General features: G+C 39.5%; 1 protein-coding gene across 5 annotated transcripts in view; it reads right to left on the bottom strand.

The window, feature by feature from the left end:
* clstn1 (calsyntenin 1) overlaps positions 1–27,804 on the bottom strand; it is a 43,685-nt gene that overhangs the window by 9,508 nt on the left and 6,373 nt on the right. For 2 of the 5 annotated variants that reach the window (XM_023277258.3, XM_055012566.1), the window contains exons 2-16: positions 19,677–19,799; positions 15,941–15,970; positions 14,159–14,354; positions 12,697–12,905; positions 11,817–11,966; positions 11,358–11,543; positions 11,028–11,276; positions 8,361–8,482; positions 8,080–8,242; positions 7,707–7,757; positions 6,511–6,668; positions 5,362–5,510; positions 4,117–4,361; positions 616–786; positions 151–296 (exon numbers count right to left, since the gene is read on the bottom strand). In XM_023277258.3, coding sequence (XP_023133026.1) covers positions 151–296; positions 616–786; positions 4,117–4,361; positions 5,362–5,510; positions 6,511–6,668; positions 7,707–7,757; positions 8,080–8,242; positions 8,361–8,482; positions 11,028–11,276; positions 11,358–11,543; positions 11,817–11,966; positions 12,697–12,905; positions 14,159–14,354; positions 15,941–15,970; positions 19,677–19,799 — 2,348 coding nt within the window. The remainder of the gene's footprint in view (positions 1–150; positions 297–615; positions 787–4,116; positions 4,362–5,361; positions 5,511–6,510; positions 6,669–7,706; positions 7,758–8,079; positions 8,243–8,360; positions 8,483–11,027; positions 11,277–11,357; positions 11,544–11,816; positions 11,967–12,696; positions 12,906–14,158; positions 14,355–15,940; positions 15,971–19,676; positions 19,800–27,804) is intronic. The other 3 variants (XM_023277260.3, XM_023277259.3, XM_023277261.3) reach the window with 3 other exon arrangements.

The following is a 27,804-nucleotide window of genomic DNA, read 5'->3' as shown; positions in this document are numbered from 1 at the left end:
AACTGGTGCATAACGTTGTCAGCACATCTCCACTTCAGACGCAGTATTCTCAACGGACACGGGAATGTTTTAGTAACACCAGGATGCGATTTGCAAACCTGAGCTGTTAATGTGTCACTCTGGTGTGACGTAAGTGATGCTCAGTCATACCTCGACCTTGAAGTCGTTGCTGATGTAGCGCCCGTTGAGCTCGGAGCAGACCAGTTTGAATTTCCTGTCAAAGAGAGCCTCGGTGTGCCAGTTCTTGTAGCGGATCAGGTGTAGGACCTGCTCATAGTTGGCCATGGTGTTCACACCTGGAACACACAGAGGGGAGCTTGTGTTAAAAAATAAACACCGGCTACTACCAGTAAGAGTTGAAGCGCTTGTCTGTATTAGAGGAAAACACACTGATTGATTTAGACACGTATACGTAAAACTGCAGCAGATTTCATGAGTAACCCTGATTTTAAATTATTCTAAGCTACACTAAATAATATATAACTAAACTTAATAATATATACAGATTTAAGTGCATGTCCTTCTTATGTAAAGCTTAATTTCTGCAGAAAATGGGGTTATACTATCAGATTGTTAGAAACCAGGGCTCTATGCTGGTAAGGCTGTGGTCGGTACCAGTGATGACGAGGCCCAGGTTGGATGAGCTCATCTCCAAGGCTCGCTGCTGCAGCTGGGTCATGTCCACCTCCAGGCTCTCGTGTTCCCCGTCCAGCTCGTCTCCCACCACAGTCACTTCACACGTGTCCAGGTTGTGCATGATCTCCTCCGACACCACCGTCTCTTGGACTGAATTAGGGTGAGAGAAAAGATTTAGAATGAGTTGTGGAGTCATTTGAGCCTCCAATGTGCGAGTTAGTTCATTCTCAACTGTAAACAAGCACAGAGAATGTATGAAAGATGACACTTTTCTGCACTAAAACAGCAAACTGCACATTTTTTTGGAACAGTTTACACAGTTCTTTATGTTTGAAAAAGTGTTTAAGACTCAAATATCTTCTTCTTTACATGACACTATTTTGACAGCAGTTTCTGAGTGCAAAGGCCAGTTGTTTAATTATCTATCAGAGAAGAACAATCAATAAAAAATACTCTCAAATACATTGAATTGCAGGGGTGTCAAACTCATTTTGGTTCAGGGATCACATAAAGCCGCAGTAAAATCACAGCATAATAACCTCTAAATAACAACTGCAAAGTTTCCCTTTGTTTTAGTGCAGAAAAGTACATTCTGAAAATGTTGACATTTAATAAACTGTCGTTTTACAAAATATTATGAACAACCTGATTTCTTAAGAAAAAAAAGTTCAATTCCAACAATATAATGCCCTAGTTTATCATTTACACATTACAACTTAGAGATCACAGTGTATCCACAGAGGCACAAAACATTTAGTCACGGGGATCGGAACTGCAGTTAAAATAGAAGTTATGTTTATTTAAAAATTGGCGTTAATGCCCTCTCTGTAATTTTTGAACGTGGGCCAGAACGGACTCTTTGGCTGGCCGGTTTTTGCCTGCGGGCCGTATGTTTGAAACGCCTGGTTTATAGTGTTTATACTGGTAATCCTATATATATATATATATATATATATATATATATATATATATATATATATGCTGATATATGCTGCTTACATCCCAGAGCATTAACACTGTTCTTACTGTCTATACTATCCATACTATTTGTACCGTCTACCCTGCTCATATTACCATTTATCTACCTGTAGATTTAGATGATCTATTCTTGTATCCATGTATCTGTGTGTTCATAATGCTCTGTTTATACTATAAAATACTGTATTTACCACACTGTAAATAATGTACATTGCTGCTGCTTTTGCACTTCTGGTTAGATGATAAACTGCATTTCATTGTCTTATTACTCTGTGCAACAGCAATAAAATTTAATCCAATCTATGGCAGAAAAGGATAAAAACTGATAACAGTAAGAGGAATAACTTTCTGAGATCATATAGTACAGGACATTGCAGTTTGGTAATTAGGAATACTGGGAAATATTACTACTTGGATGAAGTTGATCGAACAGGAAGAGGTCCAGTAGAGTAGAATTTATTATTGCTACTGCTAATCTATCACATGCGCACACACACATTACCGAATATCTGTCTTTCATCATGATCTACTATATCATGACCAAAGCGTTATAAAGCGAAAACAATATGTTTCATGTTTTGGAAGTTAAAAGCTGCAAAGTATTTGTAAAAAAAAAAAAAAGATCAAAATTGTATCAGAAATTACATCTACACATGTGATTTACTTTGTTTTATTGCACTAAACGTGTCTATCTTAAACTGGTGCTAGTCATAGAATGGTATTTTACTATTTCATTTGACTGTTTAATAGCCCAGTTGATGAGTTGATTTGCTTACAAAGCGATTAATATTTCATGCAGATACAGCGTCCACCTTTTGACCGTAAGATCCTAAGAAGTGACTCTTAATCATCGACTCTGGCATCTTCAGCTTGTCAGATCTGTAAGGTGGGGCACGGCCAAGCAGGTAATAGCAACAGATTTCTCTAAGTCCCTTTGTCCCATATGGCCTGCTGTTCACCACAGGACATTGAATCTCGCTGTATCTATGTCAACCTCAGCGCAGGGCTATTGTCTCTCCTCCTCTCAGCTCAAATACGAGCTTAACAGATGGCAGGGCTGGTCACTGACCCCTCCCATAAAGTAGTAAACAACTTATCTCTTTTCCCTCCTCTCCCTCCCGCTCGCTCTGTTGGTTCAATCCCTTCATCCCCCAGACATAATCCTCAACATAACCAGCTACTGTACATCTACACAGCTATCAACTGTACATTCAGCCTGCAGACCCTTTCAGTGTCCAAGGTAACTCAGTCATGGATGGTTCATCATTTTAGACGTCACTGCCCAAGGAGGAACAAGATTAATGATAAATATGTGGCTGTGTTTGAGTAGACAGGCAACGTATATAAGTCAGAGTACGAGCACACGATTAAGCTATCGACAGTCCAGTAAAAATATATAAATATATAGATATATATAAAAATCTGAACATTATTAGCAATATCATTTGCAATATTATGTCACTCCATAGGTTGTGAAATATTATTTTCAGTATCATATGTAATGTTTAATTTTCATGTGCAGCATTTTAAATTCAAGTGCAATATTTAATTTTAATTCACAATGTGTCAATGTAATGTGCAATACTTAATTTTTCAGGTGCAATATTTCAAATGCATGCGTAATATTTCATTATCATGTGTAACATTTCCTTCGTTGTCAAGTGTAATATTTTGATTTTCAAGTGTAATATTCCAATTTCTTGCACTATATTTTTTTATCCTGTGTGATATGAATGTACTACTTCAGAATCATCTACAGTTTTACTTTCTTTTATTTATTTTTTTTAAACATTTTCTATTCTTGTCCTATTTGACCTAATTATATGTATTCTCATTAAAAGTTCAGACTTATATTTTATTGCTTTTCCATTCTATTGCAGAGTCAGTAACTTCTTTTAAATCACTTCTTAAAACCCACTTTTACAGACTTGCTTTTATGTGAGATTTATTTCTAGCTTTAATTACTTTTAGTGTTTTATTTTGTATTACATCCGGTTTATGTTTATTTTAGATGTTCTCTCTTGTTTTATTTTACTTTTAGCTGCCTGGTTCTTTGGTGTGATGTCGTCTCTCTAATTCTGTAATTCTCTATTTTTTTTTACTTTCAATTTTAACCCTCAGTCTTGTTCTTTAATTTTCAAACTGCCTAGTTCCCTTGTTTGAGTTGTGTGCTAATCCAGCTAATTATTCATTTAATTTATTGTCATTTTTACTGTTTATTTTTAATTGGCTGGTCTGACTTGCCTCCTATATCTTGTTTGATTGTCTCTGTGTTTGCATGTTTTAACTGTCAAAGCACTTTGTGAATACTGTTCTTAAGAGTGCTATATAAATAAAGTTATGCATTATTATTATTATTAATATTATTAGGCACAGTTAGCTATGAGCTGTATCAGGGAAAACTAATTTCTTTTGAGATAAATTAAGTTTTATCTCATCTTGTACTAATTCCCTATAACAAAATTATGTGCTGGTTAATTGTCTGATGTGCATGTTTCTTACCTGTGGGGTCGTCGTCAGCTCCCTCTGCAGCTTCTGACTCGGTGTCAGCCTCCACTTCGCGGGTGATGGTGCTCACGATGCGCATCTCGGGGAACAGCGTCACTCCTTCCTGGCTCTCGAATTCGGCGGCGCTGCGGGCGAAGTGGTCGATGCCGCTCAGGCTGATCTTGGGCTCCTCCGGCTGCAGCACCATCACGTAACCTTCAGCATCTGGCACCGTCACACAGGACTCCTCATTGAAGCACCTGGGGAAGATTCAACATTTAACACCTTAAAACCTGCATGTTTGATTCATTCTGATAGACTTAAGCGGCATTGTGAATGAGATCCTGCTTCAAGAATGTCCAGTTGAGGAAAGACAACACATCAAGATAGACTGTTAATACATTTGAGTCACCTGAATGACAGCAATGATGATAAGAGAAAGGAAAATATTCTGCCAAAACAGAAGAGGACGTGAATAAAATTGGTTTGTGTGTTATTTGTGTTTTTATCGATGCCAACTGGTTTGATGTCTTTGGGCTGCTAAAAATTCTCTTTTTTTAGAAAGGAAAAGGAGAAAACATTTGTAAGATTTAAAAAATTGCTTTCATTTCACTATGACTGCAACTATACATATTAAATCCTTATTACAATGCTTCCTCCACATTTATGTAAATGCAGCTGCATTTCTAACTGGAAAACTTCGAGCACACATTGAAAATTTAGGTATGAAAAAATGTATCAGTTGAACAAATTGCTCAGTCTACTTTGTAATAGTGAAAGTATTGCAGTTTTGTGCATATTAAAAAATGAAATGTTAAGCTGTTTTACCAACTCTATCGAATCTTGGAGCACCGTCAGAACAAAGAGCACCCAAATATGTTCTTTTCATACCACGTTATGAAATCCATGAACGTACAGGTGTTCTGTTACTGATACTCAGTCTCTGAAATGCCTCAAAGAGAATATAAAAACGAAACACAAAATCAAACCTCTCTTCTGCCTGTCATTCTGGAACACCAAAACAGCTCATGTTTATTCCCCTTGTTATGGAAATGAGGCAAAACTCTTGACCTCCATTTTACCTCAACAAACCAGCTTTACATTTAAAACAGCAAGACGAACCCTTTCTGAATGTCTATAAGGCAGGAAAAAGAACCTGTAACGCAGAACCTGAGCTGCTGCTAGCTGACAGACGGAGTGACGAGAAAAAGATCGAGCAGAGAAGATAACAACCAAGTATTTTTAGCTTCTCCTACTTACTTTACAGTGGTGGAGATGCGGAGGTGCCTGATGCCAGGGGTTGGGAACTGACGGGAGTTCAGGTAAGAGATGTGCTGCATGACCTTGTCAAAGGCATCAATGTCGTCGCCCTCCACGGTCAGAGAGGACTGGTTGGGGTTGAACTCCACCTGAGAGAAGAAAACCAGGTGATTTTTAAGCAAGATTTCCTCATAATGCTCTCTAATACTGATCTATTAACAAAACACACGACTGGCTTGTTTAACCCCCTAAACTCCAAGCAGGTTTGGGTTGTTTTTTTTACTCATTGTGGGCTTATTTTGTACTGCAATATAAAGTCCTGCATCTCCATGGAGACAATATAACCATGTCTAGAACTAGAAAGAACTCAAAAGTATCTTCTGTGCAGTATGACACAGCTATAATACAAAACCATGGGGAAAAAATTAAGTTGAATTTCTCTGATTATGTATTTTACAGGAAAAAAAACAATGTGTATATTTTCTCAAATATTGAATAAATGATCCTAGCGCATAATACTACAGATATTTTACTATTTAAATTTTTAAGTTGGTCCCATCTATGTCTCCTCTCTGCTCTGTGGACTTCTGTAGTTCAATCCACTTCAGCTAAAACATGGCTAAATTTTTGTCAAGACTGTTTTCTCAGCATTTTTAGGCTGTAGGCATGTAAAATATCTTAATATTCAGCTTAGATTAGGATGTTTTTTCAGACAAAACTAAGAGTAACACATGATTGGCTCAGGGACCATCAGGAAGTTAGAAATAATAGGCCTTTCAAACAAGGTGTTTTAGGGTTCAGAGTCATTTATCATCCCTCACATACAATCCTTTCAACCGATAGTCTACGCGAATTTGACAATGTTGTACAAACAGCTGAAATAAATAAAGCGGTGGTTATAAACTTTAGTGTCAAGCCTCAAAATGGATGTGAGATGAAACTGAAGAACTGTGTATTGTTTTAGTGTTACATGCTGGGTAGTCTAACCTTTCAGACCTCAGAAACAACCACTTTTTGGTGAAACTGCTGACAGTTCACACATATATACGACCTATGAAAGAGGCTGAGAGTAAAGATGGGTACCACTGAGATCCACACTCGGATGCAGCATCACTGTTCTGTGCTTCTACAACACTTTGCCCTACTTACCTTGACAGCTGAAGCTACCTCCTCGGGCAGCTGCACGTCCAGTCCTTCCTTGCAGGTGTACAAACAGTCGATCACCTTCTTGTTCTCCAGCTTGCCAGAGCGGATGATCAGCCCCGCAAGGTTCCCTCGGAAAAACTGAGCCATCCGAGCATTTGCGCCTGGTTACGTCGGGATGGAGGCAAGGGCAAGAAAACAGGAACACACAAATGCAGTTATTTAAATTTGCATTACACAGACTTCACCTTTTCTGGGCTGGAGATTCAAGCATGCTGACTCAATGTGAAAAGCTGAATGGAATTCATGCAAGTTAGTATGTGTGCCCTTACAAGGCCCAAGGCCCAGACAGGCAAATGATGGATGAGCTTATGCACGCCTTCAGCACATGCAACATTTGCATTGACAAGGTACACTGCTGCCTTACTGTGAAAAGAAATGGAATCAATAAAAAAAAGAAACTCAAGGAAGAAGACTTTCTGAGATAATGGTGAATGAATCCTCTTTTGTCACTTTCACAAAATAACAGAACTGTGTTGTGGAAAGCAAAACGCTCAGAATACAAGAACGTCCTCAAGTCTGCAGCCTTGACATTTCAATATATTTGAGTATTTCAGAACCACTGGGGTGTATCAGTCGTGCTGAACAAGAGGTGAAACAATTTTCATGCCTTTCTGCTGAAGCATAATGAGGATAAGTCTGCACCACTGCGGAGTCGGTGACAAACTCTACATCTCAAGGTCACACGGTCCGGTGATGTGATGTGTGTGCTGTGGGTTTGTTATCTGATACGGAGGAGTTACTGCTTCTAACCCCAAGGTCATGTTCTGAAAGAAAAGCCAGCATGGCCGAAACACTGCAGCCAGGTCAGAAATTTGTGCTCGTTGTGTGTCTATTTCTGTTCTGCTGGTGTATCAGGTTGTGGTATTCAAAAAGAAAAGACAACTGCCTGGCTGCTGCAGTGAGAAGAGCGACTAAATGGAGGATAAAGAAACGCAAAATATATACATAACCAGGCAGCATTTAATCACACAGAACTCATCAATACTGATTCATGCTGCAAAAAGAAAAAAAATAAATCTTTCTGCATCTAGAATGTATGAGAATCATTCTAGTCAAAATGGTATGAAGATGCAGTTAGCATGGCGGGACATTGTGGACACATGGACATATCTGAGGAGAAAGGGGAAGACTTGAGCAACCTGAGGTGGGCTCAGAGACTGTCTCAGTGTCATTGTCATGTCCTGAGTTTTCTGTAAAGGACAGAAACAAGAGAGCAGGGAGAGACAGGGAGGAAGGTTGAGGATCTGCAGGAGAGATTCGGATGCTACACATGAGGTCATGGTGCATCATCTGAGAATCTAGGAAAGAGTTAATACTGCAGTGGCTAAGTACATAATAATATGCATAACTGTATTTTAGACAAGCGATAATCAATACAAATAAGAGAATATCAGGTAGCATGAGAATATTTTCACTATTAAACCATTAACAGCAGCAAAATGTTACAGAAGCAGAGTATGTTGACTAATATGCCACTTCATAGTTTCTCCAAATATGAAAAAAAGAGTTTACCTTGCCAGCAAGCACCAATGGTGAGCTGAGTTTCAATCTTGGAGGCGTGCAGCGGGTAGTCCTCTGTAACCAGGAAGGGCTCAAAGGTGGTCCCATCCACAAACAAAGACACAGAGGGGAACTCCACATTCAGCACATAGTGATGCCACTCTTTGTCACATACCTGTTAATACAACAATAGCACGAAACTGAAATCAGGGCTGTGAAAGTTACTATGTCCACTGTAACCAACTTTATTTTTTGCCCAATATCTTGCATCTTTGATTTTAAACCCAGCTGACCTGGTCGAGCTTCCAGTGAAACTCTGCTGGTTTGTAGTTCTCTGCCTCCGATGGATCCTGGCGTAGGAGGAAGATCAGCCTGCAGTTGTGGATGTAGAGCGAGTAGTGATGTCTGTTCATATCTGTAGAGGAGAACAAATGAAAGAGGAGATCAGGATGAGAAATTGTAACACTCACTTATTAACTATGCCAACTCAAGACTGAAAAAACACATCCTTTACTTTTACTATTTTTACCTTTTAATTCATCAGAACAACTCAATCATGTCTAGAGACCATACATACCAAGAAAGCAACAATGATACTCACTGTGCTATTACTGCACTACATTTACAAGTGAAGACAAGACAGTGTGAATTACTTGTACAAACTGTGGCTTATAAACAAGTTTGCGTCTTATATGGATTAGTTATTAGCACACAACCATTTCAAAAATGCCATTTCTTATGTATATCATTACCTATATGTCTTAACAGGTTCTCAGAGGCAGAGGAAAATATTTGAAACCAGTGTCAAAACAGATTTCCAACCTGACTAATCCATTATTCTCTAACTATTCTCCTGGACATGCAACAGTGGCTTCATTTCTTGACAGACACCAGCAAATAAAGAAACTGTTGATTTATGATTGCTTTATGCAGAATGAATAGAATTAGTGAACATAATGTTTGCACGCCTTCTATGTTCACCAGCGCTCCAAAATTTACCACGCATGCTTCACAGTTTTAATGTTTCATATGGAATTACCAACTATACACCTTTTTTTTCAGTTTTTCAGAAACTGTAAAAACAAAATGGATATTGATCGGACAGACGGACGGACGGATGGGCGGACGGTAGATAGATAGATAGATAGACAGACAGACAGACAGACAGACAGACAGACAGACAGACAGACAGACAGACAGACAGACAGACAGACAGACAGACAGACAGACAGACAGACAGACAGACAGATGTAAAAATTTGTCAATAATAACCAATCTGCACCAACCAGATGCAATAAAAAAAACAAAACAAAACAAGAAATTCTGTGTTCATGTGCACAACTGTGAAGCCATAATCGATCATATGCAGAGCCACCATTGCTTCTTCCAGTGTTGGTAACACATGTGGGCACTTGGAAAATTGCCGTTTTTTTGATTTCTGTAAAATGATCCATCATTTTCTTTTTTGTGATTTATGACATTGCAACTTTTTTATATTGCACTAAAGACATGTTTGAACTCTCTCTACTGCTAAACATAGCTGTGTTGTTTCCACACAGGTCTAAGCCATCAATGAAGTGCTTAGGGATTTAGAGGGTTTATGCGAACGCTTCACAGCAATTTCAGTATTAAGAACTAAACACTAAAATATTATGAGAACTGAACTGAGCCTGAGGCAGTGATAATGTGAGATTCTTGTTTCTATGAAGCAGATCCCGCTGAATGGAGGTCATGATTTGCACTGAGATCATGGCTATGGGAGTTTCCTGTCCAGGCCACAGCCGTTCTGATGTAATCCCTCTTATATAAGCAGTCGGACAGAAGCTGATGAACTGCCTCCCCGTTGCTGGCCACAGCAGAGACTTTACAGTCAATAAGATCAAGGAACTTGTGACCACACGCAGAAATTATACCGACTGACAAAAATGGAAAGGTCAGCGAGCACTCAGCAGAGGTGAGGGCAAACATAAAAGGAAGCACGTTTCCTTGTTAGCCAGTCAGCTGAGTGTAAACATTGATCATAGCCTGAAGCTACAATGCATGGATTTTTTAAATTAGAGCCATACATCCATACACCATATGTGCAGCTATAATGATTATGTCACTCAGATGGCTAAAGATTTAAACACAGGTTGTGACCTCTAGAGCGGACACCAGATATATTTGATGTTGGAGTTTTCACAGTGCATGTCCTGTCCTTAACCCCAAGCAGATTGTCGGCGTTTTTCACTCCTACCACATTTTTTAAAATTGCAATATAATGTCCTGCAACTCAGCCTGCAGTTAATTAAAATAGTTACAGAATTTTGGTCAGAGCCGAGTCACTAATGGCTTCACAGGTGTACAGAAGAACACAGAATGTTTTTTGTTGTTGTTTTTTTAGCAAATGGTTCATTTTTTCCTAATACGAAAATAAGACATGTAGAATAAAACGATTTTGATGAAATGTCACGCTTTTAGGCTTAGATTTGATCACATTTCCAGACCAAATGACATGTTACAGATGAGTACTTCACGGGCTGTCGTAAAGTTGAAAATCTGATGATTCTTGCTCTTTTTACAGTCTCTGGCTTTAATAAATGGTGTCATTTTGGCAATTTGTTTTGGATTTCAGAGGGTAATAATGGCTAATACTTGAAAGAGTAATGCTATGATAGTTATGTTAAAAAAATGTTTCAGAACTGTGCAGACCTTTTGTTTTGCCATTTTTTAATGTAATATTGCTAGGGTAAATAACCCTTACAGAAAAGTAAGAAGCATGGAAAGGGTCAGACTTAACCTTAGTCAATGAATTAAATGATTCCCTGTTCTACATGGGAGGAAGAGAAAGTTTGCATCAATACTACAGAGGGTGAGATACCCTTTTGTTTACAGTTGGATAACAGAATAAGCCTTTAAATATGCACGTTTATTGTAAGTAGTAAGATGTGGAAAGATTTTTACTTTTTGAGGACTGTTACCTGTCTTGTCAGAGTTGCAGAGGATGGTTTCCTTTTCATGGGCCCCGGGGCCGTGTCTCATCCACACAGAAATGGTGAAGGGGTCCTTCAGGCTGGTGCTCACCATACCATCAGGAACCTTGATAGCCTGGGTGCCGTTGAACTCAAACACCTGGTCGCTGTCATGCCCGTTATCAGTGGGCAGTCCAACCGTCCAGTTGGCGGAGCTGCTGGGTGCAGGGAGGAGCTCCACGGTGCCGGAGCTGGCTCCTAAAGATGGAAGGCGTAATTATAATGGGCACTTGCAATTACTCTGATTGAATGAGCATTTCAAATTAGGCAGTTACTTACCGCATAACTTGTGCAGGGACTTCTCAGAATAGGTATCACGGTCACAGCCCTTCCCAATATGGCTGGTTTCCAGCTCGACGGTGGCTCGGATGGATGTGATTGGCTCATCACAGGTCTCCAAGTGCATGCTGGGGAAAAGTGCCAGGCTACCTGTGCCAGGCTCGTATTCAATCCTCTTGTTGAAGCCTGAAAAATGAGAAGGGAGAGAGAAAACGATGAAACAATGTTCTTCAACAGAGCGCTGATAATAGGTGAGCAGTAAATACGGGGTCTGTTAATAGTAATTACTCAGGAGCAAATATTTCAGTTCAGTGTGATAAAGGCCTTAAAGGAGTTAAATAAGCTTTCTGACAATGGTGGCCTGTGTGGATCATGAGTGGATCACTTCTGCTCAACACAGAGACACACCTGAACAGTGATAGTTGGCGAGCTACAGCGAGAAGAGGAGAGCTTTGATACCTTGCCAGCTGGGTTTGCAGGTGGGCTTGACGCTGATCTTGACCAGCACGTCCTCAGAGGCACGGTTCTTTCCACAGTCGTAGGCCGTCACCGTCAACTTGTACATGTGTTCTTTGCCGTAGCTCAGTTTCTCGGTGTTCTTGATGAAGCCTGAGAGAAGCAGGAAGAAAAAACCTAAGTACCAGCACCAGTCTTTGTTTAATTTCAAAGCTGCAGCTGTGCTAGTAAGTGGAATAAAAATGACTCAGAGAGCAGGTATAAAAACCCTTCAAGCTGATAAGCAGCAAATCAAAACATTAAGTATTTCATGTGAAACAGACCTACCACGTAGGAAAAAACCCTCCAAGTGATTCACTGTCAAGCCACTGCAGAAGCATTATATATTGAGTGACGTCTCTTAGGGCCACATCATAATGTTTGGACTTTCTCTTTTACCTCGAGATGTTATACTGAGAGTTTATTCCCAAGCTATGCAAGTGTTTAAAAGAAAGTCATAGAACTTGTTTGACTAAACTTTTATTTCAACCTGCCTAGCCGTCAGTCTACATTATGTATTTTCATATGGATTGATCTCTTCATATAATCACCTGTCTATAGTTCCTTGTCACAATTGTTCAACCTCAATATCTGATGCTGTTTTTACTGGATCTTTGATTATGTCTCGCAAGATACAAAGATAAATTATTCTATAATCCAACATGAATCACTGAACAACATGAATGACGTTTCACAAAGGCAAACTGCAGTGAATTTTTACTAACAATCTGGCTGCATCGTTGTTTATACAGATCAATATGTACTGCGATGTGTGTCAATACAATCTTGGCTCCAGCTTTTTCCAATCAGCACAAGGGCAGAGCAGCTACGTGAAGGTTCCTACCGTCTTTGTCGATGGTGAAGGGCACATCAGGGGTCACAATCTCATAGTTGCAGATTTGGCTGAACTGGAAGGAGCAGTCGGCATCCACTGCCTCCACCTTCAGTATGCTGTCGTACTTCTTCCCCTCAATAACAGTGGCTTTGTAGGACTTCTCCTTGAACACCGGTGAATACTCATTGATATCATTCACCTGGATGTGGACAGTTGCCCTGAAAGAGACACATTCAAGTTACACCAAATTGTTTTAACCACAGCAAAATATTTTACCGTCACATTTGAGAATGAGATGAATATAACAAAATATATGAAAAGGATGACACTCTTTGGATAAACAACTTTAATTGCTTTCTGGTTTGAGTTCACACTTTCTTATAACAAACTGACGTAAGAGAGGAGTGAACATGAAGTCATGCAGACTGGCATTCATTTGATGGTTTTGGCAACTGTTGTCCTGCATCATCGGCGCTTCCTTGACCCACATGAAGAACTCAAATGCTGCAGACTTGCTGGCAGCATGTCAAGCAGTGCTGTAATGGTTTAGTTATCTTCTGCTGTGTCATTTAGACCTCCCCAGGAAAGAACTGAATGTAAGCATGAACCTCATTAGGGGTGCAGCTTCCAACTCTCTTCATTATCATCTGGTCAACAAATTATTTTTTGAATAATCAATAAGCCTTAAAATGGCAATAGTGAAAAACGTAGGGATGAATTTCCACTTGGCCAAAGATGAAATTTTTAAATGTCTTGTTTTGTGTGACTCATACTCCAAAATCTAAAAACATTAAGTTCACTATAGTGTGAGATCAAGAAAATATCAAATTCTCAAACAAGAAGTTGTAAACAACACCTAAACAGCCAATGTTGGCTAGTTGCAACTTGATTTTCTGTTTTTAACCATTGCCATTCTTGACATATGTCGTAAGTAATAAAGGATAGAACCTCGACAATAAAGACGTATGCCAAAATATTGCAGGTAATAGTCATTTTGCAGTCTCCATAGAACTAATTTTTTAATGTATAAATGTCCATTTGGTAGCTTTATACACTCTAATCCCCTTTTTTGATGGATGAGGGAAAATTCTCACAAGGTCCTGATGTGCATTAATGTTGACGGTCATCATAAATAATAACGTGTCTCAACTGAGACAGGACTTCCTTGACAGTTCATTCGATGATCAGAAAGATGAAGTTGTAAATTTGCTTTTAATTTCATGCTAAAACCTCATGTCAGTCCTGGGGTTGATTTGATTTTCCTTTATAAATCGCATCAAACAGGGAGGTGAGACAGTGCCTTGAATTATTCTGCATAAATATGGGAAGGCAGGTTTCTGAATAATCAGTTTTTTTCTCTGTCACTGCTGAACACACTGCAGCCAAACTAAACTGAATCTGGCTAAGACGGAGGGAAAACCAGTGATCAGATCAGATACAGAGACTTCTGAACTGGCAGAGGTTGACTCACTTGTGGGATTTCTTCATGTTGGCACCATCAGGACCCTCTCCACAGTCGTAGGCCTGGATGGTGAAGGTGTGCTCCTTCTGCAGCTCGCAGTCCAGCTTGTCCTTGGCCCTGATAACCCCCTCGCCAGTGGACTTGTCCAGCACGACTGCCTCGAAAGGGACATTCTGCCCGTGGATTCTGAAGCCGCAAATCTCACCTGAACACGTCAAGAGTCAAAAGAGACTTTGCTCAGAATTACTGACGACAGCAAGTGAAATCTGAATTTCAAATGAAAAAAGCAAATCGTGTTAACTACAAAACAAATTAATTCACGCAAAAAAAACAAACAAACAAAAAAAACATCAGCCACAGGTTTTGGGAGCCAGGGAGTTGTAGATTGGGGTGCGTGGTGTCTGTGGAGGAAGCCCAAACGCACTGTCATATGGGTGAGTAGTTGGGGGGAGTTGGGAGAGGGTGTGGGACATTTAGTATCAGTAGACAGAGTGTATTTTCCAAGCCACTTGAAAACATTGCATCCAGTCATGCAGGCAGAAACTGAAAGTATGTGAACAGGCATTTCACAGGAGTACTTAAAATATTATAAATCAAAGTCACAAAACCAAGCTCAAAAAGTAATTACGTAAAGCACAGTATCTGAAGTGAAGATCAGTAATGTCTGTAATGAATAAAAATTACAACCTATCTTATGAGAGATACAATAAATAACATAAATAAAACAATTCAAAACAAAATTTAAACTCAACAATAGAGAGCACTGTGATAAGGTGATACAGCACCAATTCAGCCATCAAAACCCTACAAAGTCTGTGAAAGAAAAATAAATCTCAGTTTCAATAGTTTTCACATTTAAATAAAGTCTTCCTGTGTAATTTTGCCTCTCACCCAAAAACTACTGCAAAAATTAATCCAAACAAAATCATGAAATCATAGAGAACTAAACCAGTACAATAACAGTACTCAAAGAAAAAGTACTGGATGAGAACTGGGGTTAGAAATATCAACTTGCTTGACATCCACATCAAATGACAACTGCAGCCATGCTAATGGTAAGGATTAGTGGTGGAGAATTAACTCAAGAGATCCACTGAGGCAAAGATGCAACAACAGAAACTTTGCAGCATAGAGAGTTTGCATTAGTTAACAATCTCAGCAATCTCGTTCGAAGACTTCAATGTCAGAAAAGTACACAGGAGTCACTGTAACTGTATAAATCTTGTCAAAAAAGAGGCACCGTGAGCATGCTTGGTGTCTTAAAAATGTTGTTTTTTTTTGTTTTTTTTTGTTAGAACGTTCATTCTCTTTAAGAACCAATTCTAGTGTCAATTTCTGCTCCAATTCTGCTCCACAAATGTTAAGAGATTATGAGATTATTGTATGTGGGCTTTGAGATTTGACTTTGTTGTTAAATGTTTCAAAAATTGCCTTAGTCTTCCATGTTTTTTAATTGGAAAGATTAGATTAGACAAAGTGACTGAGAACTCCTGTTATTAAGCAGCTTTCTGTTTCCTGGTGACAGCTGAAAAACTGTTAGGGTCTGCAAACTGCAATGGATGTCTCATGCACAGATATTTCTAAGAACAGTCAGCCCCACATCACACTTTTCATCCAGCTGTTGGAAGTCCAAAAAATTCAGGGTGAGAAAAACGCAAGGTCGAGAAAACCAAATGGGGAAATCACAGAGCATGGCAGAAGTTTCTGTGTAAAAGTGTGGATGCTGTTTTTTGCGTTAGTGGGTTAATAGTAACAAATAAGCACAAGGCGGTAGAAAGAGCCCAAGATCACCTTCTTCAGTGAGGGTCACCTCAAAACTCTCTACAAGGAAGGGAGAGAAGATAAACCCAGATCAGTTAAAAGAAGAGTTAGAAGTTCAGAAAACAGGACAGGAAGGAAACATACGCTTACAATACCACCATTAGAAAAGCTCATGGGCAGAAAGTCTTCTGCCAGTTGAAAAAAAGGAAAGATTGAAACATTTATGAGACGCCAGCTGTGTCAAAATCGTTGCAGTTTTACTAATGCCTCAGCAAATGCTGCTATTGAAATGACACCACATCCAATTAAAACCAACTAAAATCTCCCTTTCAATGGCAGCTTGTTTTGAAAAATGGTAGAAAGTCTGTTCATCTTACTTTCTTAACACATCACACACGTTTTGTGGAAACTAAATTGTGGATCACTTGTTTGAAAATACTTTAAGACAAGAGGACAAAAAAATCTTCAAAACGATGAAGTCCTTTTCTGCTGCTGACAGTTTTACATCCTTTTCACGGCCTCCGGTGGGTTTGACTTGATCACTTTGTTTTCACCTAGTGAACAATTAGGAATGGATTTCACATTAGAAAGGGTAAGCAGGAATAGCTAAAGGATGGATTTCACATTGGGAGCTGCTGTTAAGGCCCATTATGCAGTGGGTGTTACAGCCTGTGTTTTCAATCGCTCTAATGACCTGCTCACACAAAGGTTTTAGGAATTCCTTAGCTTATAAATTAGTCTCAGCTCGGGTCAAATCAGCCATCACAGTCAGTTATATATTTTGTCTTGAGCTGCCATTTAACCATTGGTACTAAGTAGACACATTAAATGATAATCTGAATATTCACTGAAATGTCAAAATGCGAACTCATTTGCAGGATTTTTGCTGCAGAAAGTTGCAGAGCGCATTGTAGGGATTTAAATAGTAAAGGAGCACCATGACAAAGTCTTCTGTGACACTCAATGACCACTGACTACCATACGCACAATAAGTGTAGCACTCTTACATTCCAATAATATATATAACATCCTCCTTTATGGTCTGTCTCATATGTCTGTGGTGTAAAGCAGCGATATCTGCACAGAACAGATGCCTAGTGTGCACAATACATATGAAAAAAAATCATCAATTATTGTTTGATAATGCTGCATTTATTGAGAAAGTTTTCAAATTTACGACCTATGTGACAGCGAACATAAACAAAAGACCCAATATTCCCTTGATCAGCCCTGACATACCTAAATCTAAGTCAAATAAACATATTTTCAGGGCATATCATTGCTGCATCCTACACTTAGCTCCCCCATACAATAATGACTGCTTGAACAAAGTACAAACACACTAGAGCGTTTTCCTCCCTATAGCAGAAAAATAACGAGCTGCAGCTATTCCAATCTGCAGGATGGTCTAGCTACATGAGACTATAGAAACAAGGATGTTTTCATATTTTCCTCTCCCACCTTGTCAATTATTCCTCAGGGAATCCAACAAAACGATCTGGTGGGCAAATTATTCCAGCTTTGTGTTTGTCTTTTGTGTTAGAGCGCAGTCATCCATGAACACTGAACTCATTTTCAAGGGCCTTGGTTTCAACTATTTCAGGTCCAATCCCCCTGACTGAAATCACTACAGATATGCACAACACCAGTCTGATGCACACACTAACTCAGAGTGGCTTGTCGTTCATGGTAAACATTCCCCTATTCACAGTGACCTGACTTAAGAGCTTGTGCTTAGGCTTCTGAATGGCCGGTGGGTCAGCTTTACAGTGCCCCCTGTTTGCTGGCACAGATGGAGCGACTGGAAGGAGGCTTGCATGACAGAGCGGGTCACCCCTGCTGCCACGTGAAGCCAGACTGCTTGCTCTGGCTTCAGAAGAGCTCGTTCACAGGGACACACAGTCCGTTCGTAAAACCCTCATCAAAAGAGGAGCCCCAGCTGAAAGGAGTCGGAGCATCAAGCTCTGTATTCAGCGATAATTTACTGTGAAAGGAGACAAACGTCACGCAGAGAATGGCCATATTATTCAACTCCCGGGCCTCTTGTTGAGATTGTCAACCTTAAAAACTGCCAAACCAATCAGCACATAAGTTTGAGAAGAAAATGACATCTCCTCTGGTCGGCACGTGGATGTTAAAGCCTCACATTCTAAATTAGGAGAAGTAATCTGAGATTAAAATGGTCATATAAAGTCCAGTGGGAGCACTGAGTGTGAAGAGAGCAGCAGACAAAAGATCACATGACTCATGCGATGTGAAATGGTGGGAAATCATTTCCAGTGCTGTGGTGGTTTGAATCCAGGCCAAAGTCAATCCTGATGTAATTAAAACCCCCAGAGCTAAGGCTGCCTTGGTTCGTAATTGCGCCTCTCCATTGGGAGGGAAAAAAACACGAAAAAGTATTTTGATCTGAAAATCAAACAGGCCAATCTGGAGGATATGGTAGCCAGCTGTATGTCAGTATGACAGGCAACTCATTAAAATCTTATGCACAAAATCCCTTTGAGGCACACAAGTGTGCTACCAGAAGTTATTCAACAGTGAACAAAGTAAGTAAATAAGATTTGACAGTTGGCGTCTTCATCACTACTGAATCACTGATCATTTGATTTGAGTAACTGATCATAATTAATCTTGGATATAGCCTTTATCACAGAAACAATTAAGAGTTATACATAATAACACACCCTGCCATGAAGGACCCCTTCATACATTAACCATGGCATCGTCTAGATTTCAAAGCATGGTGCTTAGCGTATATTAGAATTTGCAGTTCCATGTTAAAGTCTGTGTAAAGGAAATTCAGAGATCATACATGTTTGAAATCATCAAAAAATGCAGTGAAAAGATTGTGAACTATTTAGAACTGCATTGAGGAGTTTGACTATTAAACAGCAACAACTTGTTTGTGAGTTGCTACCCCTTCTACAGTTTATAGTGCTAGCTAGCTGCAAACGCCTCTTCCCTGGATACTAGCTCGGTCTCCTTGTTTCAATTTCCTGAGAATGATGAGACGAAGAAGAGGTGGATGATTTTTGCCACATTAATGGAGAGCTGAGACTCATAACTAACGCTTGCCTTTGCAATCAGTTGTACAAACTGCAATTAAAAAGTAACAGGATCTGAACTATCTCCTTCCTCAGCCTTCATCCTTTCAATCTTGCCAACATCAGGTGTCATCATCAGCCTTCCAATCAGGGTAAGTTGCCTTTTAGTTTAAGTGTACAACAATATTTCATACTTCACATCTAACCCGTTCGGTTCAGTTAAAACAAACTCGGGTCTGTTTGAACAGTTTGAACAGTTTGTATTTGGGCTGGTGTGAAAGCTGTCAATCAGTGTCACTCCCCTGACATTTCAGAGCACAGAACACTGCTTATTATTTTACAAATATGAAACTTAGTTTGATAAGCTTGGCAATTCTTTCAATCACTTAGATTTGGCCAAGCAAACAGAATTATCTGTGGTTTCAGAAACTCAGAACATGGACTTTAAGTACAGCTTTCTATGTATTTCCTTTACAAGAATAACTAATTCAGTTCATAAATAACACATTGCCAAACAGATCATGTGTCTTAAAAGGCACAGATCAGTGTCCTTGAAATGTCTATGAGGTTTAAATTATTCATGCAGATCCTCTGCATCCAACATGTGTTACACAGTCTCAATGGGTACAGAGTAATTAGTATGCTTTCTCTTTCATTTATTGTGAAACGGCCAGTAGAGTGAAGGAACAGCAGCAGCAGCATTTCATTTTGTCTCTCACCTGCATAGCGTAGAGGAGCATCTTTGTCCAGAGCAATTAGAGGAGGGTCCAGAAGAACTTTGTCATCATTTTCCGTTACGATCCCGTGGTACGTCGTCTCGATCCATGGTTTGTGTTTATTGACTATGACAAACAGAGAGAGAAAAATGTCTGCAATGAATAACTCTATAAATATAATTTCTGTCCTGAGACGACATGTCTAGATCAACAATTCCTTCTTCTCTCAACAGCACTAAACAGCAATTTACGTGTTCTTTTTTGCGTTTTTAATGATCTCCTTTCATTTGTGTTTGCTCAAATAGCTAGTCTGACTTTTATCTTCCTCCCTCCGATACAGCTTAAATACATTTTTAATGAGATTTTGAATGCTTTTAATGTTATTTTTAGAAGCACCGCACAAAATGAAGGGATCACCTACTACCAGCACAGGCAACCATGAGCCAAGCAGGATCAAGAACGTGCATTGTTTCACAGGGAATGAACAAAATGAGCTGGTGTAACATTTGGTGACTTAAAAACCACATCTGGCAATCACTTTTCATTGTAAATTTACAATGTTCGGATAATATATTGTTCAATATATCCCCAAAAAATAGATACAAATTATTCCATGATTATTTTATGATACTGCTTTCTATCTTTCTTTGACAGTGCTATCACAGCAATGACAGAGAACGTTATGTTATGATTTTCAGGCCAGCTTGAGGAGCAGTAGTTGGGGTGTTTACAGCTCTGTATGCCCATCTAATCAGCCTGGGAAGCATCCCAGCTGCAGACAGGACTCTGCTGTAGCTCTGGATTGCAGAAAAAGCTGCAGCTAGTGACATATTTGGGCCAGTGTGAAAAAACAGTGTAGATGCAGGGGATATATAGCTCTCTTATGCCAATATGTGCCCACTCTAGGACAAGAGGAGACGGTGGCATTCCTGTGCTACTGATCTGCAAAAGTGATGCTAACTCTGGCTGACGGTACACTGTGGGGGACAGATACACTGAGAGAGGTAACAGGACCAGACACTGCACAAAATCCAAGTAGGCCCAACTAACTCTGACTGCATTTTCAAATTGTAGTTTCAATTAAGGCACAAAATCACATTAAGAAACCATCATGTAATTGCAATTTTTTGACAACAAGCATTATTTAGTATTTTTGAAAGTACTGAAGAATGTCAGTGCAGTGATCCAGTGCATGTAAATATCTGATCAGACATGCTGCCTCTGCCCTGACCAACCCGACCTCTAGTTCTTTTTCAGGTCGATTTTAATGTAAACAATCTGATAAAGTCAATATGCCCAGACCATGCATTCAAGCCAATCAATGCTAACAATACACTGCTGCAAAAGCTTAAACAACAATGGCATGAAATCATTGACCACAGCAGAGTAATGTGTCCCAATGTAATGTGAGAGTCTATCTGGGGTTAAAGGGATGGTTTGGTTTCTTTGAAGCGGGGCCGTATGAGGTACTGCCCAATAGTCATTGTATTACTTACAGTAGATAGCAGTCGGCATGCCCCAGTTTGGAGAAGCAGGAAGGAGTGCCAACATGGAGGCTAATCAGTGAACTAGGGTGGATGAGGCTTTGCAACAAAACGTGTTTCAGTCCTGACGTTGACAAAAACTCAACTTCATAGAACACGGGAGTTGCTAGACTAGTGCTGACTCAATCGGTTAGTTTGTCTGTTATTATGTGACTTTTGTCAGATTCACGTTGTTGTGTTAACACGCTAAAGTCACATAGCAGCAGACGAGCAGCTTCCATGTTCAGTTAAAATCAATGTTATTGTCAGCTGGTGGCTTTGAAGAGAGTGATATATCGGTATCAGTCGGACAGGGCTTTCAGACAGGGAGGTAAAGTGGTGAAAATACTCTAAATACAACCATGCCTGAACTGATAGAGATCTTTGAGATGTGCCTTTCATAGGAGGCTAAAATAGATTTTGCTGCTGACCCAGTACACTGCACTTCACTCCTGTATCAGCTGGGTGTGCTGACCACCACCTACTGTGAGTTAAACGTTTACTATTGATAAGTACCTCATGTAAACCCACGTCAAACAACCTGAACTATCCCTTTAGCAATAGTTTTAATCATTTTTTAAACATATAATAATTTGCCAGTGGCTATTTGGGAGCTTTTGTTTGGATTCATTGATTTAAATGCTACATTTAGACAGGCTGGAAATAAAGTAATAAGACATAAAGCTGGTATAGACTCTAAACAAGTAGGTTAAAAATCAATGACCTGCCTCAGAAGCTTTTTCCACCAATAATTGAACCACTGCAGGACAAGGTTGCCCTGCTGACCTGCTCAAACAGAATGCCTCCAACAGTTTGGTTTGCTAATATAAGGGCCATTTTGTTATGTGTCCACTGAAAGCCTTGTTTTAAAATTTATAAAAGGTAGTAGTTCTAGTCGTTATTTCTGTCCACAAGCTTGCAGTATTACTCTGTTTTGGCATTTGAGCACACTTGCAATTATATATTCAAATTCTCAGTCAGGTCATAAACTGAATCAGCCAATTACTTAAATATGCATATACTATTGTGTGACAATAATTTCATGAGGCTAGCTCTCCATCAGTTGTCAAAATAGAAACTGCTGTTCAAATGAATTAAATGAAATTGGCAAAGAGGTACATGACTAGAAATGCTGTAAGCAGCTTCTTGACTTAGTGAAGCACATCCTCCAGCCCACGTTCATCCAATTAACAGTGCATAATAACACACACTGCACACAACGTTCATCTCAAAAGGCAACATTATTTTAATAGACAGAAGATTTATCACTGTGCTGTTCAAGTATCTGCTGAGGCTGCCAAACAGAAATGTTGCTGGCAGCTGCGGCCTTGCATCACGTCCGCAACTGTAGGTATGAGCTGCAATTGTATGTATTTTGAAGTCTGAAAAATTAATGTCATATACTCATCATTTAATACATAAATTGTACAAAAACAAATTAAAAAGCAGATTTCTACAAATGTGTGTTGTTAAAAGACAGCTTCGACAATGCATCCACAATAAATGGCAGTAATGCAATTTTCCCTTTATGAGTCTTTGCAGTTAAATACTAATTACAATATGTTGTGCAGAGGAATTAAATCCTCAGTCGCTTTATGCTACAGAAGAGTCAACATCACACATTCATCATCCGACTAATGGAAAGACGTTCTGCAACACAGTCTGTGCTCCAATTATATTATGAGCTTCAAATAGTATCTAGACGAAAAGAAAAAGCCCACAAAAGCATAAATAAATGATGTAGATGTTTTCGGAGGACATTAAATGTCAGTCTGCCAAATCCAATTTCAGCGAAACAAATTACTTGCGTTTGTGTCATCATATAATTTAGTTTAATTCTCAGTGATTACATAATCAGTGAAATTAATTACATGCTACTTGCACAGGATTGGTACGATGTGGGCATCCTAATGAATTAGGAGCATTACCCAGAAAAGAGTTCTTACAGTGATGGCCTCACGTTGAAGATGAAATCTGTCACAATTGTACGGCTGCAGCATTAAATAATGACATTAGGTTACAATCGCTAGCTCATCGTCAAAAACATAGTTGAGATCTATTTGCTTGTCTTAGCAGGGAGTATTACTGTTGTAACTTCATTTACTATACATATTTTTAGAGGCACTTTTTTGCAGTTATTGTAAATTTGACAGTAGAGAGACAATAAGAAAATCAGGGGAGAATGATGGACCTGAGCTTAACTCAAAAAGTCTGATGCTTGGATTGCTTAACAAGGACAGAAATGCAGCATGATTATTAAAACTGGAAAGGTGCTTATGCTAGATTTGGAACAAGAATTTAAAGATTACTGCAATACCAATTCAAAAAGTTCAACTCCTCAAAAAGGGACTTCACAGGGAAGGTTTCACTCATTCAAACACAAATATTGGGAAGCAACATGAAGACCTCATATCACTTTGCAGTCATGGGTAATCTCGTCCTGCATGTACAGAGCTTAATTCCAAAGAGTCGAGGTGCTTGCCAGTGATTTGCAATTGATCACCCCCAATAAATCGTCTTTGCTAAGCATCTCGTGACCCGAAGTGCCGTGAATGTCTTTAGACAGATCGCCAGGCCAGACTACTACAATAATCTGCTTTAGCTTGCATAGAATCACAGCTACTGTTAGCTAGGTCACATGTGGGCCTCACATTTATCCACGAGTCTTTCATGGCATTCTGCGCTGAGATGCACGGAACCAGCACCAGTCATGAATGGCACAACATCAAACAGTATCCTCAAAGATCCTGCATGTTTATGAAAAACATCTCGACCTAATTATAACCAATAACCACAGATAAACTAACCATGACAGCTGCCTGATGGAGACATTCCTGTCTGCTGTAAACGCTATTTCTATTGATTTAAAAAGCAAAATGCCCATTTGTGTAGCATGAATCTCCACCTTGACCAATGGGAAATTCTTAAAGAGTTTTACTTTTCACAGTTTCCATTTCATCTTCCACAAACAAGCACACTGACTAAATGCCTGCTCACACAGCTAAAACTGAAAATGGTGTTTGGTCAGGCAACTCTGTCATGGCCAAGAAAGTTTGTGAAGTGAAGCCAAGCAAAGTCTGACAAACAAAACCAATTCCCAACAACAGTCTGAGATTGGCAGCACAGACCATCTCAAACAAGAGAGAATGCAGATATGCTCACAGATGGCAAGCTGTGGAAAAATGTGACACATCCAAGTGTAGGTATGAGGACAGAAGAGGCAGACCTGGAAGGCCTTAGACAAACTCAAAAGCAAACTGCATCGTTGCCGTGCATTGCTGCTGAAATCAAAGCCCTGTTCATTCACAGCCACCTCCTGTGACATGAAATCTAAAACTATTTTATTCAAAGCATGAAATTCGGATATACATTGCGTGAAATTGCCAACAAAGCCCTTATGGCAAGATATCTTTATCATCTAGTCTGCAGTGAATGGAAAGAAAATTTGTTGTTCAGTGAATTGTTCACAGACAATATTTCACACAGGGCAACAGAAACATGATTTGTACAAACTTAGACACAATATTCTTGGGGACTGTGTCATTTGCTGCATACAAACTTCATTCCTTATAAAATATAATTTATATGATTGTAAGAAAAAGAGGATGCGTTGTAAGGGCGAGGCTAGAGGTTTTAAGAGAGGAGGCTTTAGGATTTAGGATTGAGGAATGAGTCTAAGAGGGGCTTGCTGCTGCAGCACAGAGGATATTTGGCCTGGAAGGCTGCCATTTTCTTAATTTAACTTAATTAGAGAACCAATCCGTCTCAGAGAATGCATACTCACTACAACACAGTTATAACCTGTGAGCTCAGCCCCTCACTTACATCAAAGAGGATACTTTAACAGAACGCTGCAACCATTTCTAAAGAGTGATCAACATTAAACTGACACACTGACATAATGTCTTGTCATAGTAACTGTTGAGTAAAATGAGTCTCATGTGTCACAAGTTGCTAAATGAAATTAAAAACTATATGAATTACCATTTTATCTATCTAGAAATTACAAAACATGACAAAATAGTTAAAAATGCCTATCACAAGATCTCAAAATTTATTCAGTTTAACTGACATAAAAGCACATTTCAAAATCTAGGATGAACATCTTTGGCAATAAATGACTTGTCGAGTAATTTCATCTTTTTTCTTTGCTGATCCCACAACAAATAGTAAAAATAAATCACAGGCCCTAATTCTCCATGTGGGCCAAAATTGTTCCAAGTAAAAATGCGCACTGACCTGTCTGGAAAATGTTGTTTTTAAAGAAGATTTCAAAGTTAACAGTGAGCAGGGCACAGTATTTCTGTGAGAATTTGTCTCTGTATATGGAATGTAACAGCTGAATTGAAAGACAAAGCTTTTATAGCGATTTATGAGGCCTTGAGCAGCAAACAAGTCATTAACCTCATTTAATGCATCTTTTTATGTCTGAGTGCAGAGTAATGAACAGAAAAATAAATATCAAGAAAAACTTGCAGAAAGTGAAAAACACAGTACAGTCCCTCACAATCCTATTTATAGCTGAGAAGTCATTGGCCTCAAAATAAATATTAGATGGAGAGTTGGAATATAAATGCAAAGATATAACAGGCACAATCTTTGTCTCTTGTTAAATAATTCATATTATCCAGACAGCGTTATCCCCTGCCGATACTCATAAAATAACCTTGATGACAAAACACGCAATGTTGTTGTTTTTAAAAAGCATCTATCTCCAGAATACAACAACAAATGAAAACTATTGTATTCTATATCCAGCACCAAAAAACAATCCCCAGTGTGGTAGACACAAGAAAAATCAAATCCTTTAAGAAGCCTTTGTGAAACAAATGTGTCGGAAGCTGAGGACAAACACACATATCAAGCAGCTACTATACGTGGCACAGATGGGTGGGCTGCTGGACGCACTTAGAGCCTGGCTACACGGCAACACGGCCTGGTATGCAATCCTGCTGCACAGCAAATAAAGCCAATGACATTTAATCCAATAATGGGTTGCGTCTATTTCATTCACTGACAAGGTCAAGCAATAAGCAAGACATCAGACAAAGCAATGAAGCCGAGCTAAAACGAGCCACCGCCAGGTTTTTACTGCGAATATGCAGGGAAAAGAATGAAACCACGATGCAAAGACGCACCGCCAACACCTGGAATCTGTTTTTTAAGACGTCTAAATGATGAATAGAGGCAGAAGTCAAGACATTTTTTGACAGAGCAGGGTTAAAGCAGCTGACTTCTGTTGTTTTGATTCATCTGCTGATCATCTCTGTCCACTATTTTGAACCAGCTGTTGTACTCAAATAGGAAAGAATGGTTTCTTCCCGTTCTCTGAAATGAAAAAAAAAATCACGCAGGCTGTGAACCATGTTGAGCAACTGTGATGTCAGTAATCAATACAACAGTCAGGATCACTGACACCGCAAACCTTATGATGAGACCAGGATAGTCAGTACTTATTCCTGCATCAGTCACTCACAAACATTGCCTGAACTTTTAGTCCGTGGAGAGCACAACGTGTTTAAGCAGAAAGAAGAGTCCTCTTTGATATAAAACCTTTTGTTGTCCAGTGCGATTACCACTGCATCTTTTGTGCTTGCCTTGCAACTGAAATAAAAGGTTCTATATAGTAAAGGCTTAATGGGCCTCAGATCTTTGCATAGAAACACTGTTTTTCTGTGGATTTTCTCTTAAATCTGACCCAAATCAACAATACAGAAGTTTGAGACAATCTTTCAGGATTCACATATTTTCTGTGGAGGCACATATTAAACAGCATGACGCCACAACTGACTTCTTTCGCAACCCCAAGAGAATGGGGTAACATATTGACCATTCACATGGACACAAAGACAAAGCCCCATTATGGTTGCCTAGCGCTTTTTTTGAAGCCTAACCTATACAGTTTGACCTATTAACCGTGATGAAACACTTCCTGTGAGGGTGTAACAGCCACAAAAGGTTCTGGTAATCCTGAGATTCAATAGGCCGCCTGTACACTCGCTCTCCATCCATGCCACCGCTGGGACGTCTCTTCTCCACAGAGGGTGAATATAATCTCGCTACATCCCCAACACTGATATGACAGTAACTCCGAGCCCAAGACACATTTCCCCAAGCCATAATAAAGTATGTCTTGATCTTGAGCACATGCCAAAAGTGTAAAATGTTTCCAGTTAGTGTATAAACCTCATCTCTGCAAGCGACTGAACCAAATAAAATGAAACCAAACAATCCACACACTGCTGTTCACCCTGTGCAGCCAGAGAAACGCGGCACAGCTGTCCAGATTGTAGCAGAAACGTAGCAGCAGATGATCAGCCTGTAATCATCAGATGAAACCTCCTAATGCCTGGGAACCTCTGAGGACTTGTTGTGTAATGATGATGTTGCCGTCACGTGTCAGGCCTGTGACGTGCTGTGGAGCTCTGCCTCATCGATTTCACTCATATTTTACATCTGATGGCCAGCAGCCTGCGGGCCTTCACCGTCTTTGATTCCATGCAAATGTGAAGTTCTGCTACACTTTATATGAGGCTGGTCAGCCATCGCTGAGCAACACGGAGCTCTTTACTGCAGTAATAAGTCACACACCAGTTTGCACCCATCAT

The sequence above is a fragment of the Amphiprion ocellaris genome, chromosome 8, assembly GCF_022539595.1.
Source record: "Amphiprion ocellaris isolate individual 3 ecotype Okinawa chromosome 8, ASM2253959v1, whole genome shotgun sequence".
NCBI classification, from domain to species: Eukaryota; Metazoa; Chordata; class Actinopteri; family Pomacentridae; genus Amphiprion; species Amphiprion ocellaris.
This window is presented reverse-complemented; position numbering and strand designations above follow the sequence as displayed.